The 19,708-nt window shown below is 31.8% G+C and overlaps 2 protein-coding genes across 2 annotated transcripts; both read left to right on the top strand.

Annotated features, from left to right (window-relative positions):
- Nucleotides 1–4,972: 4,972 nt before the first annotated feature.
- Nucleotides 4,973–6,298, top strand: LOC141445863 (uncharacterized). The gene has a single exon (XM_074111996.1). The coding sequence runs from the start codon at nt 4,973–4,975 to the stop codon at nt 6,296–6,298; it is 1,326 nt and encodes a 441-aa protein (XP_073968097.1).
- Nucleotides 6,299–8,235: 1,937 nt separating this feature from the next.
- Nucleotides 8,236–19,401, top strand: Adss (adenylosuccinate synthetase). The gene is made up of 6 exons (XM_072013562.1): nt 8,236–8,528; nt 13,679–13,781; nt 15,746–16,109; nt 16,356–16,748; nt 16,980–17,236; nt 17,702–19,401. The coding sequence occupies exons 1-6, from the start codon at nt 8,343–8,345 to the stop codon at nt 17,749–17,751; spliced, it is 1,353 nt and encodes a 450-aa protein (XP_071869663.1). The 5' UTR covers nt 8,236–8,342; the 3' UTR covers nt 17,752–19,401.
- Nucleotides 19,402–19,708: the final 307 nt, after the last annotated feature.

Here is a 19,708-nt window from a genome sequence, read left to right as displayed (position 1 = left end):
AGTGTCAATAGGCAATCTCTAAATCATACTTTTCGCAAATGTTAACAAAACGTCCCTCGAAAGAACAAATAAATCATATCAAAATGGGACCGCAAAACTCATAAATCTGCCTATTTATCGAATTCGAAAAACAGGTTCTGGTTTCTAGGACGGACGAAACTAAAAATCATGGAGAGATTCTACTTTAGCTATAAATCCTCCTTATCGCGTCTCTGGGAAGACACAGTGCGGCAAAAGAGCATAAACTGACCCAGCACACAAGGAAAAAGATCAACGCGCTTTTACAGAACAGTCTGGCCACTATCGAGTTTATTCCCTCGCCGCGATAGAATAGGAAATGCACGAGTTATGCGCTTTAATAAATTCCCCGAAGGCACTGCCTCGCAAAAGCAGCTGGACAATAAAAATCCATTGACCAATTGTAAAACTCAACGAACTGTGAAACGTCGAGTAGAGCATAACTCCGCGCCTTTCGAAACCCCTTTCAGCTTACTATTTCCCGTTTCGTAATGCCCGATCGTTTACGAACCCCGTTTCACGAGAATTTGTTTCTTCCTCGAAAATCAGTAAAAACAAAAACATTCTACTTTAGAAGGAATTTGCATGCGGGGATAAAATCCTAGATTTGAGTTAAGCTTGAGTATTACGTATCCTAGAAGATGCTTTTGTATTCATCCTATATTTTGGCAATTAATAAAAAATAAAGAAAGTGCTCGCGCTTATTCGTGATGAAAAAAAGAAAGAAGATAAAAGCAGAACGTTCTTATACATCGTATCGCTAGGCACGTTAGCAAGTATTTTTAGTATTCACGGAAGGAACGATCGCAGCGAAGAAGAAAGTACTGCTGCGTGTTGTAATCTAAAACCGTGGAAATGAAAGCGTTCTAGAGGGTGGGCCTTTATGATGAACTTCCTCTGCCGTAAGTTCTGCAGTCATCAAGCATGGTCGTCGTTTGTCGCTCGCGTGAGGAAAACGCGCACATGAACACATACCGTATACAAGAAAATCCATTTCCTTCGTTTCTCCGAATGCTCTAAATAAGAGTGGTATTTCAATTCTTAATCGGTCGAAAATATAAACTACATATTTGAACGATGAATATGTTCGATATGCAGTATTCGAACTAAGGATATCTTTTGTTTCATCGACACACTGAAAAACCATTTGATAGTGTTTTATTTCTTAAGAAAGATTTATCTCCTAATAGATAAAATGAAATCATGCAGAATTTCTTTCTCTTTTTTCTAAATGTTCAAATGCGTCGAAAAGCAGTTATAACATACGTCTTAAAACAACATCGTGCAACGAAGAATCTGAATAAAGTTTATAAATTATTAAAACAACCATTTACGTAAAAAATATATGAGGCCGAAGCGCAAAGTTTAAATCACACAGACAGCCTTCGTTTCATTAATCAGTAGAATCGTAGGTTCATTGCAACCATCTCGCCGCATGCTCTATTACTCAGGTAAAACAGTTTTGACGGAATTGTGTCTCATCCGTCTCTAAAGTTCTGGATCCCAGGTGAACAAGAAAGCTTCCCAGATAACAGTCTGCCCTCGGAGGGTATCGTCATAGGTTAAGGGTAGTCAAGCGAAACGCTGTTTTCTTTCTTCCTACGTGTAACTTCCGTCCAGACAAAACGCAGGTTCGTGTAGGTGGCGACGGAATGGAAGTAGCCTCCTGAAGATTGCAAAGGCAATTTCCCCCGACAATGTGGTCCACTTTATTCCACGCATAGTGCGTGCCCTTTCTCTTAGTATTCACGCGTAAGGGTTGAGCACGACGATGGGAATTCAGTCTCTTTTATTTTTTCGGATACGCCTTTCGTCCTGCAAAAGGGAACCCCTTGTACGACCAGGAAGGGTTGAAGCGACTAGAGGGTCGAATGGAATAAAAGAAAAAAAGTAACGCCTCTTAAAGTTCTAAACGAGTCAGGCTGTTCTAAGGGAACATGTCGTTGTGGTTTTGGTCCTTGTTTAACTTCTTAAAATTTCAGAAATATAAAATGTTAAACGCGACATGTACATTTAACAGTGTCATCATCGATGTTAATTATTAAAAAGATGTCAGAATATATGTAATGAATATATGTATATATAAAGCTACCAACACTCGAAGTTTCTCTAAAGAAGCGGCGAAGTCCTTACTACTTAACAGCGCGCGAATAACAAGAGCAGGAACCAGTCGGTACATATTTCTACCGAAATCTGTCAATTCTCTGACAATTTTAACATCATTTTACTCTGAATATCTAAACTATTAATTATTGCCAAAGTACTGTACGTATCTTACTTCCGTTCTCAACGCATATCGTTGCACCGCATGAATAGATGTACACGGGTTCAATGAACTTCCGTTCTGCTGGAAGTTCCGTGATCCCTATGAGAACAATAATTAACATTCAAAAAGGTGGAGGCTTAGGGAACGGATTAACGACCACTCTCGATGGAAAACTGGAACACCGTACGGAAAGGTCGCACATAGGCAAACAGGCTTCTGTTCCAGAAACTCGATCAAGCTTTAAGGACCTTATTTGAAATTGATGCACGCGGTTGCAGTCGACCGTGCTATCCATTTGCCATCCAGCCGCGAGAATCTTCTTCTTTGGTTTCCTTAGTCAGGCTGCTATTTTGTCAGGCTGCTATTTTGTCAGGCGTCGACTCGAAATAGATACTTGGCCTCGTTCGCACGATACGTCATGCCATGAAAATATAGGCGTGCAGTACTTGCAATTGGACGCACGTAGCACATATTAGAATGTAGCCGTTAGAAATGTACGTCAGATACAAGAATTGTCTCTTCTCGGTAGACAGAATCACGAGGAAGATATAAATGTGCATGAAGCTGCACAGCACGAGAGACGATCGATCTACTTAATTGAAGGAGTGTCTTCTTTCTAGTGGTATGAAAATGTAGCAAAACCAGGATTTTCCAAACATTTCTTATTCTATTCGTTCTATTCGTTCGATTATCTGTATAATAACGAATAATAAAAGAACAAAAATATTCTAAATATAAATATTTAACTATGCTATATTCTCTGTCTCTCTATACTCCTCAATCAGACTATTGTTTTCAATTGATCGTTAAACATGTAAGCAACGAAGAAATTATTGAAAGAATTAAAGGGAGATTTGACAGCAGTCAAAACAGCAATGAATCAATGATACTTCTGTAAACAGTATTCAGTATAGTATAACGCATTTAAAAGTATTCATAACGAAAGAAGCAACTATTAGATGTTACGAAGCACAAAACGAAAAGATTGTTTTGAGTTTAGAAGGTTGATTAGGTCCTAGCCATTGATTTTAACAAAATTTTATAATTTGTCAGCTGATAAAAATTGGAAGGACAGATTAGAAAATCAAAAAGCAACATTGGTCCATAAACTTTCTTTTCCTGTTTAAATGTAAGACAATAAAGTATAGGGTTACAGATGAAAATCATAAAATATTATATTTTATATCTTTCATAAACGATTAATTTTTAAATTTAATGTTATCAATCAATTCCACATCAAAACTATTTTTTCATTTGATTTTTAGATTAAATATGTATTTTCGTTAGCCTCTTGAAAAGATATTAATAACGTTAATTATACAGACTAATATTAATTAAATAAACTACCATAAAAGCTAAACTAATATCATTGGTGTTTCACAAAATATTATTGATTTGTCACCTATTTTCAAACTGTCACCTATCATTACCTATATCCTGAAATTTATAAAGTTTTATTTACTTTTATTTAATTCGTTCCAGTCAAGTGACATAAAAGTCACAAATCAACAAAAATCTACTTGTATCTTCCCGTGTGGTCTTCAATTTTAGTCTTCTGTTTTGATATACTTATAGCACCATCTATGAGGCTCAAAGTGAACTATGCTAATTTATTTTTGCCCCTTAGAAACTACTGTAGGAAGTTGCTTGGAGATTTTATAGGAAACCATCCTTATCATCGACGAACGGCAAGATAGTCATGATTCGTCATTGATTAAATACGAGTAATCGACTTCGATTATCGAATACTTATTTATACCTCGCATCCACAACTTTTACTGCACTTGTGAAAATCAATGTATTGTACTTGATCGATACTGGTAATTATCCAAGAAAGCAAGCAAGTATTTGATCTTCAAAAGTTTTTGCTTTGCTTCAAAGGTGTCTAAATATTTACGTTTTCTCTTCAGTCCACTTCACTTATCGGATAATCTGAATACTTTATAATTTCTAATTATATGAACATCACTGTATCCCATCTGCCCTATACAAATCATTGTGTCAGGGATGTTTCTACGCCTCACTCATCTTTTTCTTCTCTCCCCACAAGAGTATCAATTACATTGTTACAGTAGAACACCGATCAATATCCCGTGGATAATATGTTCTGGATTATGTGATGTTTTTGAGTACTAGCAGTCGAACAGTGTCTGTCATCCAAATTTCCTAATTCCTAATTTTTATTTCCTTTACTCGTCATAAAACTTTTGTCTATGATTGATAGGATGTTATTTTAATACACAATCTGTTTCTTTTTCATAAAGTTCAGTTAAATATTCAGCTTATAAATTTTAGATTCCAGCCATCTGACTTGATATAAGTTATTAACATGAAATTCAAAGTCAAAACTAGAACATTCTGTATTTTTTCGTATTTACGAATTTGAATATTTAATAAAGCTAAAACTAGAGTGGGGCAGGGGAATGCGTGAAGATTAAAAGTAAAGTCGTTTAATGAAAAATTTCGAGAACCTTGTTTGTATAGAGATACAGAAAATTAAGGTTGAAAGTCACTGAATGCTGTAACATTGGTCCAACAAGATAGCATCGTGTGTTCAACTATGCGTTTAATTCGAAACCGAGCTTCAGCAGGCGCAAGTTACGAAAATTTGGGGTGGCCATAGTAGCATGTAATGGAGAGCCATATATAAAGAGGATTTTATTAAGCGACCACAGTTGAAGTTTCGACATGAAATCGGTTAGAAAACCAAAAGACTTTAGCATCGAGAGTATCCTAGCCGATAAATTCAGATTTCTTAGAAATGACCAATATATAAACTCGTCTCAATTTAGTGTAACAAAAACTCATGAATTTGATTTACAGAAAGAAAAATTTGAAAAAAATGTTAGAACCGCCTTTGAAATTAGTATAGAAAAAGATGTCGCGGTAAATACAAAAAATAATTTTGCATCCATCAAGGAAAATCCTGCACCGAATCCTGCGCAGAATTTACCGACAAACTCCGGAATTGGCACAAGAGATACGTATCGAATAAATAATGTGTTTAAAAATAACGAATTTACTGATGCAAAAGATTATGATGTGTATTTTCAACGAAAAAGTGAAGTTAACGTAGAAGAAAACGACGAAGTGAATTTCAAAATAATCAATTTCAAACAATATAAGAATGAGGAACATTGTATAAGTTTGCTAAATACTGAAGAAAATAATATCGTTAACCAGTTTTATAAAATTTCAAAATTTGACATAATTGGAAAATGTACCACTGATATGGAAAGGTCCTGTTTAATTGCTGATGAAAAAAAACATATGAGAGTCTATCAACATTTTTCAAAACCCCTTGAACAAGAGGAATTTAATTCCAATGAAATAAGCGGCTCAAAAGTAATAACGCATACTGAAAAAGGACACGTAACAAATTCTGAATACGTTAAACCTAAGAAGGGTGATGAGTACTACGAAGAAATAAATGAACGTTACGGTAATGTTAATATAAATGAACAACAAAATAACATAATAAATTTGAAAATAGACCAAAGGTGTCATCGCAACAAATTTCAAGAAGAATTACTGAAACAAGATCACGAAGAAAAATTTGGAAACAAACAAATTAAATGCATAAATTATAGATCTAGTGACTCTCTAGAAAATAAAAATAAAGATTCAAAAATCAATTTCTCAAAAACATTGACAAAGATAGAAAATAGATCTCCGTCGTTTGATAATATGAAAGAAAAGCTAATTAATCTTTTAAATAGCAAAACAGAATATGTAGAAGTAATGGAAAATGCAACAGAGTTAGAATGGCTTCGATGTACAAGGTATAAACCTCCGAAAATTCCTAGAAAACGTGCGATTGGAAAAAATAGACGAAAGCCCAGTCTTCATCCTCGGATACCATTTTCAACTTTTCAACTGGATTTTCTCGAGCACCAATTTCAGAACAATGCTTATCTTTCAAAAGACAACGTATTGGAGATATCAAATGTTTTAAATCTTCCTCCTAACAGGGTACTTTCAAAGTTTTTTACATTTATTACTAACTTGTTTTAATACGATTGAAGCTATACGTTATAATTCCTTGTTTAATAAGAAGTTGAGAACTTTTATTTTTGTTTCCCCTTTGTCTAAACTACAATTTTCTGATTGTGAGCGACGATACTTAGAACTTAACTTTTTATAATAATCGGAAGATGTTAAAGGAAATAATACCTATATTTATCGGAAAAGGTATTTACGTATTTATACATATATTATTGTCATAATGCTGATTTGTTTCAGATAAAGATTTGGTTTCAAAATCGACGTGCCAGGGAGCGACGTGAATTTTGTATTAATATATAATAATACAATAAAAAATAAGCCTATTACACAATTTGTATGAATAACGAGTATTTATTTTCAAATATAATATAGTTATCTTCTTCAAAATAATATTCTCGTACAATTATTATATTTTAATAACATTTAATATTCTTTGAATATCACTAGATTTTAAAAACTTATATAAACTTAAATTAATTCATTATGCGACAGCTGCGCCGCGTCCTGAAGCGGCCGGCAGCCAATACTGATGCATACACAGTAGTCACAGGCGCACAATTATAGGCAGAATTCACTGTAACAGTACCGACAGCTTTTTGTGAAGAAAGAAAAATCACCAAAATTGGTAAAGTGGATGAGATATTGGTAATATCATAAATTATATAAGGTTGTAATATATTATTGAATAAAAATGTACGTCAACTAAATGCTAATATAGGGTTAATAGTAGCGTATGAATGAATGATTACGGAAGTATTACAGAGATTGACACTTGCGGCAAAGTAACACGGATACACCTAATCGTTTCAACTTTCGACCATAGAATAACAACCCGCGCCGCGGTTTGACTCACGATTTTGGATGGCAAGAGAGCGGAGGGATCCTTCTGTAAATCGATTGTGCATAAAGAAAGATGTAATTATTTAGGCTTAAAAAACAACAAAACAAGTGATGGCTGAGCGACAGAAAATAAATCCATAGGATTGATTTATTTTAATTATTAGTCAAACATAAAATAAGTCAAATCTATAGATTTATTTCCTATCGCTCAGCCGTCACTTGTTTTGTCGCTCTACCGCTTATCAGTTACCGCTTATCACTCTCCTCTATAATCGAGACCTTATTCGTGCACGCTCGACTTGCAAGAGAATCCCCCGCCCTCTCGCTATCAAAAATCCGCGTGGCAAGCCGTATCGCTTAGCGCTTACCGCTTAACGTTCATTACTCTATTATGTAAACAAAGTAAATATATACGTAAGCGTGAGCTAATATAATTTATCTGTAATGTAAATATCTTTTAAAACTTTTAATATACGTGTTATATTTAATTTGATCAAATAAAATTACTTAATATATAGAAAATAGGAAGATAATAATTTTTAGTTCGAGATTAAATAATATCTTGGGCCAGAAAATTATAGTAACACGTGCTTTATCTTTAACTATATAACAGAAACTGAATGCATTAGTATGCAATACGTGCATTAGTATGCAATACGCTCACTAACATAACTGTTGAACCTTCTATTATACTGGCATCGATAAAGTCGTATGCGACGTGAAAATGGTAAGGTTGCAAAATTTGAGACACGAAAAAACATTAAATATCAAGTCTATTCGGTACTAACTGGTACATATGTACTTACGATTAGCCAATATTTTTACTTTACCGATTAAGATGTATTTAATATAAAAAATAAAGTTATGCCTAATGTCAATCACCTTAATTAATAACAAAATTATTAATAAATCGTTAAACGTGTTTATTCATTTAATTGTAAAGTTATATTTTTAATGATGAAAATCTTCATAGAATTAATATTTGTGTTATTCTATAATTTTTATCTTACTTGAGATTATTTAATTTTTATAATCTTTATTTTTCCCTCTAGATGTCGTTCCATTCGGCGCTGAAATATAAGTCAGTCAAACTCTTCTATCACTGGTAGACTACCAGTCTATGTTTCAGCAGTCGCGCGGCAGTTTTCGAGGTGTGTGCGTGCGCGCGTAATTTGTTCAATTACTCGGAAAGTTACGAATATAGTACCCGAAAATGCAGCGTTCCGTTCAACAAGCAAATGGAGATGGTGTTCTTGCATCACCGAGGAAAAAGCAACGTGTGTCGAATAGTAACACAGCCAAAGTTACTGTTGTTCTTGGAGCACAATGGGGCGACGAAGGTAAAGGCAAGGTCGTCGATATGCTCGCTATGGATGCTGACGTCGTCTGCAGGTGTCAGGTGAGTCCGCCATTTTTTCATTCTCGACCGCCTTTTTTCCGGCATAAAGTTCTATACGTTTAAATTTGATCCAAAATATATTTTCTATTAGAAAATTTAATATCGTAGATTACTAGATCCATCGTTTTAAAGACACACAATAGGTTATATGTTTCCCCTTTTATCGTTTTATTTTGAACAGTGACGAAAATTTTCCCTCCTCTGTCTCTTTCTCTCCACTGTTTTCATATGTCACATGATTATTAGTGTTTCTTTCTCTATATTGATATCCCTCCTCTTACAGAGGTAAATAAAAATTGTATACTTCTGTAAGCTAATTTAAGCATTGAAAAGAGTATAATTTATGATAATGGAACTTTGAAATTATAATACATATTTAGTAAATATCACATAGTTTAGTACTCATTTTTATGAGAAGTTCTATATTTATCAAAATCTTCTTAAATTCATATAGATAAACGCAAGTATGTAAATAATTTACATATAGCATCCATCATATTCTAAATGTTTTTATAACCCATCTTGACACAATATCTTTATAAAAATAAAATAGTACTAAGTCATTTGTAATTGATGCAGAATTTTCACATATTCTAGTTTATGAAGCATTAATTACGTTTGACATGTAAATGTGTATGTATGTAACAATTGACATATGTCCATTTACATGTTTATGTATTAATTAAAATAATTCACTTACTTTATTAGATCAAATTTTAGTATCACATATATAAGTATATTTCTCTGTAATAATCATATAGTCATGAAGTTATAATTTTAATGATGCTTTAATTAATTTGTTATTTCTATAAAATTTGTAAATTATTTATTAATTTATACATAATTGACTATCATTAATAACTTTATATGTATAATAAATTAAAAGTCAATTTTTTTACATTGGTGTATTAAGATCTTTTTTAATGAGACGACCTTAATATATCTCTATAAATGACATAATGTGACATAATTCTTAAACAATCATATTGCAGTTAAAATCTGGTGCAAACCTGCATAAATATTAAAATTTATATATACCACATAAAAGAATGATTTTTAATAAACCTAATATTCTTTTTTATTCCTATTGTTTAAAGTCACATCAACCACTTATGTGAGTTACATGGGTTATTAACACAAGAGACAAGGTTCACAGTTCGTTACATAATATTTTATCCACTCTGAATGTTGTCATAAACATAAATTGGCTTAAAATGAAGCTTTATTTAGACTACTATGAATTGCCACAACTATTAATTTTTTTAAGCACTCACACGCACAATGCTCATTAATAGCTTTTAGATACTTCACATATCATTCATCGGTATACAATATACTGCAATTGATATGACGTAATATAAACATTTTATAAAAATATGTATGTACATTTGCTAACATTCCTATTACTATAAACAGATACTTAACACAGAATATAATTATAGATAAATATAGATAAGATATTACTGTTATTATTACTAGTATTATTATCTATTATTATTATCGCTGCAAGGTGTTTACAGTATACTTGTTCGTTATTATATTCTGTGTGTTTGTTCATGTAGATGCATTTTATGTTGAAATCTTTTAGGTATTTGGGCAGTAGATGAATAATTTTGATTTAATCAGGTTTTCGCACAAAATAATTGATGGAGATTTGGTGATAGCTGAGTTTTCCGAATTACAGTTTTATTCCGGAGTGGACAGTTTTTGAAATTCTGTTGTCTATATGGGGAACCGTGGTTTTATGTCGATACCTGCAAGGTGCTGCTTGGTGATCTTTTTAGGGGTTGGTGGGGTCGCCGTTGGTTGCGCATGTAAGTATTTCATTGAAGGTTTGTGGCCAGCTTTCATGGCAGAGCTCGGTCGGTTTTTCTTAGGGAGATGCGTGACACTCGTCCACATTTGTTTTTCGTCTTCTTACGAATTAGTCAGGTCAGCGCACGTGATATCCATGTGTACAGGCCATGCTGGGGGTGCGAAGTGACCTGGCCTGTATCTTTGTTTCTCTCTTCTAACTATGCTAGCAATTTTTCGTTTAATGCCAATTTTTGTGTTACATATTAACTTTTCAAAATAAAATATTTTGTCATAATATTCTATGATAACTTTAATAAAAGATGGAAGTGTTTTGAGTCCTTTTATCCATAATATTGTAACTGAATTACATTCTGTCAAGAAAAGTAACTATCTACATTCTCCATTTACAATATTCTAAATATTTCTAAACGATAGTATACAAACTTTTCGCTCACTATATATATCTTATCGTTCTTTGTTCACTTCATAAAATATGTAAATGTAACATGGTACGAACTTCTCGGATCACCTAATAGATAATTTAAACATAATTACCCGAATGTTCTACCGATTATATGACGTCGCTGTACTTCATCTACTGCATAATGAGTTAAAACACGAGAGAATGCGACAAAATCAAATATACGTCTATTATTACGATCATTAAAGATATACCTAACCCCACATAAATATAATGAGTGATATTCTTAAAATAAGAAAATAGGAAAAATTATCATAAAGTAAAAGAAACGGTATAAAATAAAGGGTATTATAAAATTAATTTTGTATCTTTCTACAACGGTATATTATTCTTATTTCATATCCTTGGTAGGTTTCCTTCTAGAAGGATTTCGTAAATAAAAGTTGATTAATGAGTATTAATTTTATTCAACAAGCACGTACTACACACAACCATTACTGCTTAACTATTTTTTTTTCTCTTTTGTTTTTTGTTCATCTTACTATGTATTAGTAAGCATATCATTATACCTGTTTACAGGTAATACATAAATAGATCGAGTATCAAGGTCCAATTCAACCTACACCCGTTATCCTTTTTAGTATGGATTTATTAAAGATACAGAATGCATTAAGTTCACCAATTAGGGCTCGAGATGACAGAATAATCAATTCCTTCTTTCTATTTCCATACCGGTTAGTTCTGCTACTGCTTTTTATTTCATATTCCCGACAAAGTATGGAAGCAGATGTGAATTTGACTTCTGTGGCGTTGTATCTCATAATAGCATCTTCCAGTTTTTGATAGTAATTAGTCTTTTTCTTGTAGGCTTTTGTAAGGTTTATTCGCTAGCTACATATTTGTGCGTCTATAACCAACGCAGTTCTTCTTAGCTTTGCCATCAAGTTCTGTTTTCAGAATGCTTTCGGTAACTGAAAATATTGCAATAGCTTTGTGCCTGGCCACTCTTATGTAAATATCTAGTATATAGTATCTAGTGTATCTAGTATATGGTTCAGTGTTTCGATTTCGTTGCAACCAGCTCTGTATAGACGATTAGGTACATTTTCTACCGCTGCTTGTCCGAGATTTAATGCCTAGCACATTTATGCAGAACTTCGTTACATTTAGTTCTTACATAAGTTCTTCCCTAGTAGGAAGCGATTGCCATCTGTGACTTGCTGGTGCTTATGAATATCAAATGTAGTAAAATCAACTTTTCTACTATAATTATGACTTAATTTGTACAAGGTTATCATAAATCGTGTTTGATATTGATGTTTCACATTGTTCATAAATATAATGCTTGTTGTTTTATTCTGAAGGTAGCTTTTTTTCCTGTTTCCTTATTTCTTTGCTTTATTTGGAACTATCAAGTGTTTCAAATTGCTTGAAGTCAAGTGGATTAGTAAGAATGAAGGTAGTTTGAAAGAATATTTTAAGTTAAGTAAATATATATTTAATAGTCAAAGAAATCACGAAATTTCAAGTTGCTTGAATTAATCTGAATAGGACTTTAGAATACGACTTTGGTATTTGTTAGGTTCAATATCTTGTTCAACTTTGTATTTAGATACTATAATTGTATCGTAATTCCATGCATTAGAATTTAAGCAATACAATTTCTCATAAATTCTGAGATAATATTTACTTGTTTAAACTTTTGTTATAATTGATCTATTATAGTACTTTAATGCCAACAAAATTGTAATTGATGTACACAAAATGATAATAGCAAAAAAATAATCGAGAGTTTACATCCGCAATTTTTTACTAATGAAATTAAAATTTTTCTTTAAATAAACTTAAAAGGCGACCATGAGTTTGCTATGAAAAAATATTTTCGAAATATTTGTAATTGTTATATTATTCGCTCAATGTAAATAAATTTTCTTTAATATCTCTTTATTACGTAGTTGCAAACGATTAAAAAATCGTATCGAAAATTAAAATGAACTGTTTACGGGAAACATGACATTAATTTTTCAGATAATCTCGTTAATCTAAACATATAAAGTTCTGCCCTAAACTATTCAAATTATTCTTCTTACATCTTGTATCTAGAATCTAAAAATTTCGTTTCATATGTAGTTTCGATCGGTATTATATAATACGTTGTAAGTTTTAACATATCTTTTTTTTTTACGAATATATAATTTTATATAGTAATAGTAATATCTTTTAATTAATTTGTTCTATCACAAATGATGTTCGTTATATATTTTTCCTCTAATAATTTCACTAAAGATCATTAATCTTTTAACATTATAATTGGTCCTATGTACGCTTGAATGTTTCTTGTATACGCCTTTGCTCTAACGTCAAGCTGAAAACATCTGTTATAACAAAGTCTAAAATTAAAATCGATAATAGTCGAGAACGAAAAGCTTCGTTATCAGGAAAAAATTAAAGGTAATACAAGTATCTGAAAATTTGAATTCTCGTTACTAGTCTCTAATGTGTTAATGTTAATAAATAATGCTAATTTCGTACCTCATTAGGTATTGCTTATTGACATCACATGTTCAATATTTTTCCTATTTTTCATTTAACATGTTAATCATTCCTCATTCGAGGAATCATTAAATAACTGTAATCTGACACTCTACCCTGGACTCTTCAAATTGTGTTATCTACAAAATGATACTTCATTAATTCACTGCCAGCAACATTAGTAAACCATATGAAAAATATTTTAGAATGTAAATTAAATTGTTCGTTTTGTAATTATTATTTAGATGTTTCATTGAAAGTCATAATAATTTTGATGTTTGAGTAAAATGAACAACATCTGTTCTGATCTGTCACTGGAAGTGTTTAAAAAGTACGAAATAAAAATGAAAAAGGAAAAAGATATTTACATTGGAGCAAAAGGAGAATTTTAATTTTGCAGGGAGGAAGCAATGCCGGGCATACAGTAGTAGTAGACGGTGCGGAGTTCCACTTCCATCTTCTACCCAGTGGAATAATCAATCCTAGATGCACTTCGCTTATAGGTAATTATTTTTCGATTATGATGGCCCTTAATAGAATATCGATGATCTCCTGTTACGCTAGCTAAACATAAAAAAAAAAAAAAAAGAAAACAGAGAAAAAGATTAAGTATCTACGTAACTGTTTTGGGTATAGAATGTAACAATATACATGTTACATAAGCTGTTGGCGATACGGACAATAAGGACTTATCATCTTTAGGTCGTGTCGGGGCCATTTCATTAAAAACTGTACTTACTAACTACATAATATAGGAAATAGAAACACATAAATACAGTGGAACTAGTTTATATAACACATATTATGTTGTGTACAACAAATTGTAAAATATTAAAAAATGAAGATACCGACTACAAAATATGTTATAAAATTAGTCGGTGACACATCTTCGTTGAAAGTTTTTTTATAGTTCTTTGGCATTAGCTATTTGTGAAATAATTTTAACCGACAGCTATAATGGAAGTAGATATATATATATATATATATACAATTATAATAACAACTGTAATACAATCGTATATTGTGAAGATTAGTCATATTTAATGTATTGTGTACGAATCTATCTGTTCTGATCGCAATATAAATTGCAACTAAAGCTACATCTTTGGTTCTCAAGACAGAAATTTAACGCAACGTTGCGTCATAAAAGAAGCAGTTTTCGTCTTGATGTAAATGTCCTTACGTCATCCAACGTTAAAATGTTAGAGTTGTATTCTGCTGTGATACTCTTTTCTAAGCTATGCTTTACATGATTTTGGAAAGAATCTATACAACTTTTTCATTGATATTTTGTGCATGAAGTTATTCGTGCTTCAGCAATATACACAAATGTTATAAAGAAAAATTAGCATAATAGACGTGATAATTATTTCAGTCAGCTTGTTCGTACAGAGCAAAATACCCAGAAAGCTATTAATTAAGATGAGCTTAACTGTTCATGTATTGAAACATGTCTTTACATTTATAGAAAAGAAAAAAAAAAAAGATAAACCCCCATCATCTGCGGAAATTAAGTTGACTATCAATTTAATAAGGAAAATACAGATGTAGATGTACTTTCAAAAGGAAGTTTGGTATCTATAATTTCGAATTACGTTTTCAAATCGTACTTAATATTAGTTTGTTGACAACATTGTTATCTATATTTAAGCAAATGAGCAACAACGCATCTTGAAATAACAGTTTGTTATTTCATATATTGTCTAGTATTTGATAGAGATGGTTTCATAAATGTTTGATAGGATTTAAATCTGGGCTCTGTGGTAAACACAGTAATCCAATGTTGTATAGCTTAAAAAATTTCATATATAATTTTTAGATATAATTTTATATATGAAATTTTTAATCTCTTTCTATCTTTAATCAAAGTCCAAATATAACCCATTCCAATTTCGTGGTTTACTCTGTATAATAGTGTTCGCTACACTATCCGCAAAATATCTTGGGAACGGATACGACGATTTCATTACATTATACTAGGTGAGGCACATGAAACGTAAGAAACCGTTGCAGATACCAGTTTGTTTTTTCTTTCAAAAGTTACTCTTAATTTTATTATGATAAATGTATATTCCTTTCCCATAATATATTTTATGATACTTCCTCAACTCTTCTCAATATCCACTAAGAATCCAGCATAAAAAAAGTTATAGATTTATTTCTAAACAAAAAAAAAAAAAAAATTGAGGATAACCTTGGAAACTTGAAAAAAAGAGGAAACTGATAAAAAATGTACTACCTGTACTTCAAATTATATTATGCGACACAAACTAATTTGCAATTGCTTTATTAGTATAAAATATTAATATAATTTAAGTTGATCGTGTAATGCGATTCATTCCCGCCGTCTATAGATTTTATAATACTAATATGAGTCTAAAAGAGAAAATTGATCACCGTGATCCTATTTCTGCTGATACTGCATTACAATAATTATAATATTATCCTGTCATGAATTTTGTTTCAGGAAACGGAGTAGTAATACACCTACCGGGTCTTTTTGAGGAATTAGAAAGCAATGAAGCGAAAGGTTTAAAAAATTGGCAGGAGCGATTGATAATCTCTGATCGTGCGCACATAGTATTTGATTTTCATCAGCAAGTCGATGGCCTCCAAGAATTAGAAAAAGGTACACAGTCCCTGGGTACTACTAAAAAAGGAATTGGTCCAACGTACTCGAGCAAAGCTGCTAGAAATGGACTTAGAATCGGTGATCTTCTCGGCGACTTCGACAAATTCTCCCAAAAGTTTGATGCGCTGATTACCTCGTATCAAAAAATGTTTCCAGCACTTCAGGTCGACGTGAAAGCAGAGCTTCAGCGGTATAAAGAGTATGTATTTTTATTTATTTTTCACTTAAATCTGAATATGATTCAGATACTAGCACTAAACAAGTATGAGGAGAGTTTATTGAAAATAATATTGAATCGTGAATAATTATTATATATTAATAAAATAATACTATTCATGTATTATTATGTACTATGTATCGACTACAATATCTGGATTCTTATAAGCAATAGTATACTTAGTAAAAAACAATTTCTTTATTCTATTTCCTTTATCCTATTTTTCAGCTATGCAGAAAGAATAAGACCACTAGTGAAAGAAACAGTTCAGTATTTACATCAAGCATTACGCGAAGGAAAAAAAGTATTAGTAGAAGGTGCAAATGCTGCGATGTTAGACATCGACTTTGGTACATATCCCTATGTTACGAGTTCTAACTGCAGTATAGGTGGTGTTTGTACCGGTCTTGGATTATCGCCGTCTTATATCGGAGAAGTTGTCGGTGTTGTTAAAGCGTATACCACAAGAGTTGGTGATGGTCCATTTCCTACTGAACTTTTGAATGCTACAGGCGAGCTTTTACAAAAAAGAGGACACGAATTTGGTGTTACGACAAACAGGAAGAGACGTTGTGGTTGGCTAGATTTAACTCTTCTTAAATTCACCGCCTTGGTGAATGGGTAAGAAATACTTTTATAATAAATATACCTGATAAATGGACTTTTAAGTAAATTCATATTTTTATGAATGTAATTAGATAAAGAGAAATCTACGTAGAGAATTATACATTTACAAAATATTATAACGAGTACTGTACTTTGGATATTTATATATTTTTGCATATTATATGCACTTTTATACCTTCAAATTTTTTACCTTCATCAATAATATAAATTATATTTATTTTGCAGATATACGTCAATATGTCTTACGAAATTAGATATTCTAGATACGCTTCCAAAAATTCAAGTCGGTATAGGTTATCGATTAAATGGAAAAGAAATTGATTATTTTCCAAGTAGCACCTCTGATTTAGCAAAAGTAGAAGTAATTTACGAGACTCTCGATGGTTGGGAGTCAGAAACAGAGGGTGTACGTTCCTTGGAAAAGCTACCTCCTAATGCAAAAAAATATATACAATTAATAGAAGAACATCTTGGCGTACCAGGTAATATTTTAATATGTGAAAATTATATTATTATGTAATCTCATGATCAGTTTTGTGGCTTTTTGGGCTTTGCGTACAGTATCGCCGATTAAAAATAAAGAGCGTATTAATAATCTTTTCCAGTAAAAAATTAGTAACATATTAATTTTTTCAACTCTATGTTCTATATTACCTATTCAATATTATAATTAGATTGCGAATGTCCATCTATGCATTTAGTTTGAAAACTGATCAGCTTTTTGAATATCGTTATATAGAATGAAAATCAGATTCTGACTTAAATAATGAAAATTTCTTGTTAATATAAAAAATATTTTTTTGTTTTCAATTCCTTTCATATTTAGTTAAAAATGCAAAGTCTTGAACTTAGACGTATTACAAGTACAAAAAATTAAATATTACATTAAATTAAACTCATTAAATTAAATTAAATAACATTAAATTCAGAAATTATTATTGTTTCAGTTAAATGGATTGGAGTGGGAGCAGGCCGAGAAAGTGTAATTACACTTTGACGTTACACATATTGGTTACAACCATGGAAATATATTTATTTGTGTAGGATCAATGGATTGGGCGAACGAACGTGTGAAGACTTTATTAAATAAAATGGATATACTTAACATTTCTTTACAATCACGACGCTTAACACAACGCAAAGAATTTAATACAACACAGTGACGACATGAATTTTTCGACAATGCATGAGCGATTCTCTCGCTTTGTAATCAGACCATATTCAGACATCATACATACAACACACATTTTCATCGCGTATAGCCTCTACGTGATCCTATACATGTCTCGTGTACATTTAGGAATTACTCTTTACTTGCGACCGACACTCTGGTCTAATGCAGTATCTTCATTCAATATTTTTCACTTGGCCTTCAATCACCCATCATCCACTCCATTCGCAGATACTATCGAATTCCACCTACATATGTCATGCCCTATATTTAACCATTCTGCCCTACCCTTAGGTTAAACATTTTTACTTGTATTATGATTCTCATACTTAATGTATGGTTTCGTATGATCCTCTATCGTCAAAACGTTGACAACTTGATTTCCTATCTTACACATAATAAGTTTATTGTTTCGTAATTCGTTGGTTAGTACATACGTATTAGTTAGTATATACGTAATTTCGGACTAGATTTTTGTCCCAGTGCCAATTGAGTTCTTTGTGTTGCACCCAAGACATCGAATTTATATGGTTTATGTTTTTTCCCCTTTATATTGTACATTTTCTTATTTTATTCGTATATCTCTAGAATTATTTTCTCCTCTGGTGTTTCCAATTCAACACGACTTTCTTGATATATTTTATCTTAATATTCTACAATCAGATCTTGTAACAATGTATCTTACATCAAACATTTTACGAATAGCGTGACTTCTGGTATATCTACTTGGCGTAAAATTAAATCTTTGTGCCAAACTTAGATATTTATACCACTGTTCAGGATTATTAATGTAATAAGTAAGAGTATTATCATTTTGTGTACTTACGCTATGCGGCCGTTACTTTGAAGCACTTCCGTAGCTATTGTTAAAAAATTTATCAAAAAGCATCGGAGATGAAAACAGCAATCCTATCGGGTTTAATTCGCGAAAAATATCTTTAATACTCTTTATAATCAAGGCACAGCTTAACATAACGCAACGACTTCAATATAACAGTAACAGAATGCCTCTCGCTTCCTAATTCACATTTTTGAAGACATTACACATTCTTATCATGTCAGCCAAATCTCTACTTACGTAGTCATTCTTCACTCGCAATCGATATTCTAAATTCGACATCTAATATTCGACATCTTCCATTCTGTCTGCAGTCATTCATTATTCACTCTACACCCACAGGTCATACCAAAACTCATTCGCAGCTATCACATCCTACATTTGTCCATCCGGTTTGTTACTTTTAACGATAAATTTAATTTGTCGAAGGAGTTGATGAAACAAGCGCACAGAGAATAAACAACAAAGAAATTTATAGCATTAAGCTTTTGAATTTTAGTAGTACATAACGTTGATAGAAGAGAACAGAAATGTCATTTTTTCGAGTTCCTTCTCATTGGATAATTCGTGTTAATTCATGGTATCCATTGTTTGAATGTAAAATAAAAAATGTTAATAAAAATGTATTTATTTGAAAATTACGTGAGTTTAATATCTGATTTTCTTAGATATTGCTTTTATCCATTAACATTCACTATACTCAAAGAGTAAGTATTGAATCCCAACTACTAATCTTTTTCATTTGTGGACCTCTAATTGTATAACTTTTTACCTTATAATGAATATAACAGAAAGAAAGATTCGTCAACTAATTCAAGAACCTAATGTTTAGCTGAGTAAAAATGAATGATCAAATACTTAAATAGGTAGTACTATTACATAATTATCATACAGGAGTACTCCGATGCTCTAATCTTTCTACATATGGTTCTACATAGTGAAACT

The sequence above is a fragment of the Bombus fervidus genome, chromosome 12, assembly GCF_041682495.2.
Source record: "Bombus fervidus isolate BK054 chromosome 12, iyBomFerv1, whole genome shotgun sequence".
NCBI lineage: Eukaryota > Metazoa > Arthropoda > Insecta > Hymenoptera > Apidae > Bombus > Bombus fervidus.
The sequence above is the reverse complement of the archived record's forward strand: the minus strand, read 5'-3'. Positions and strand labels throughout refer to the sequence as shown.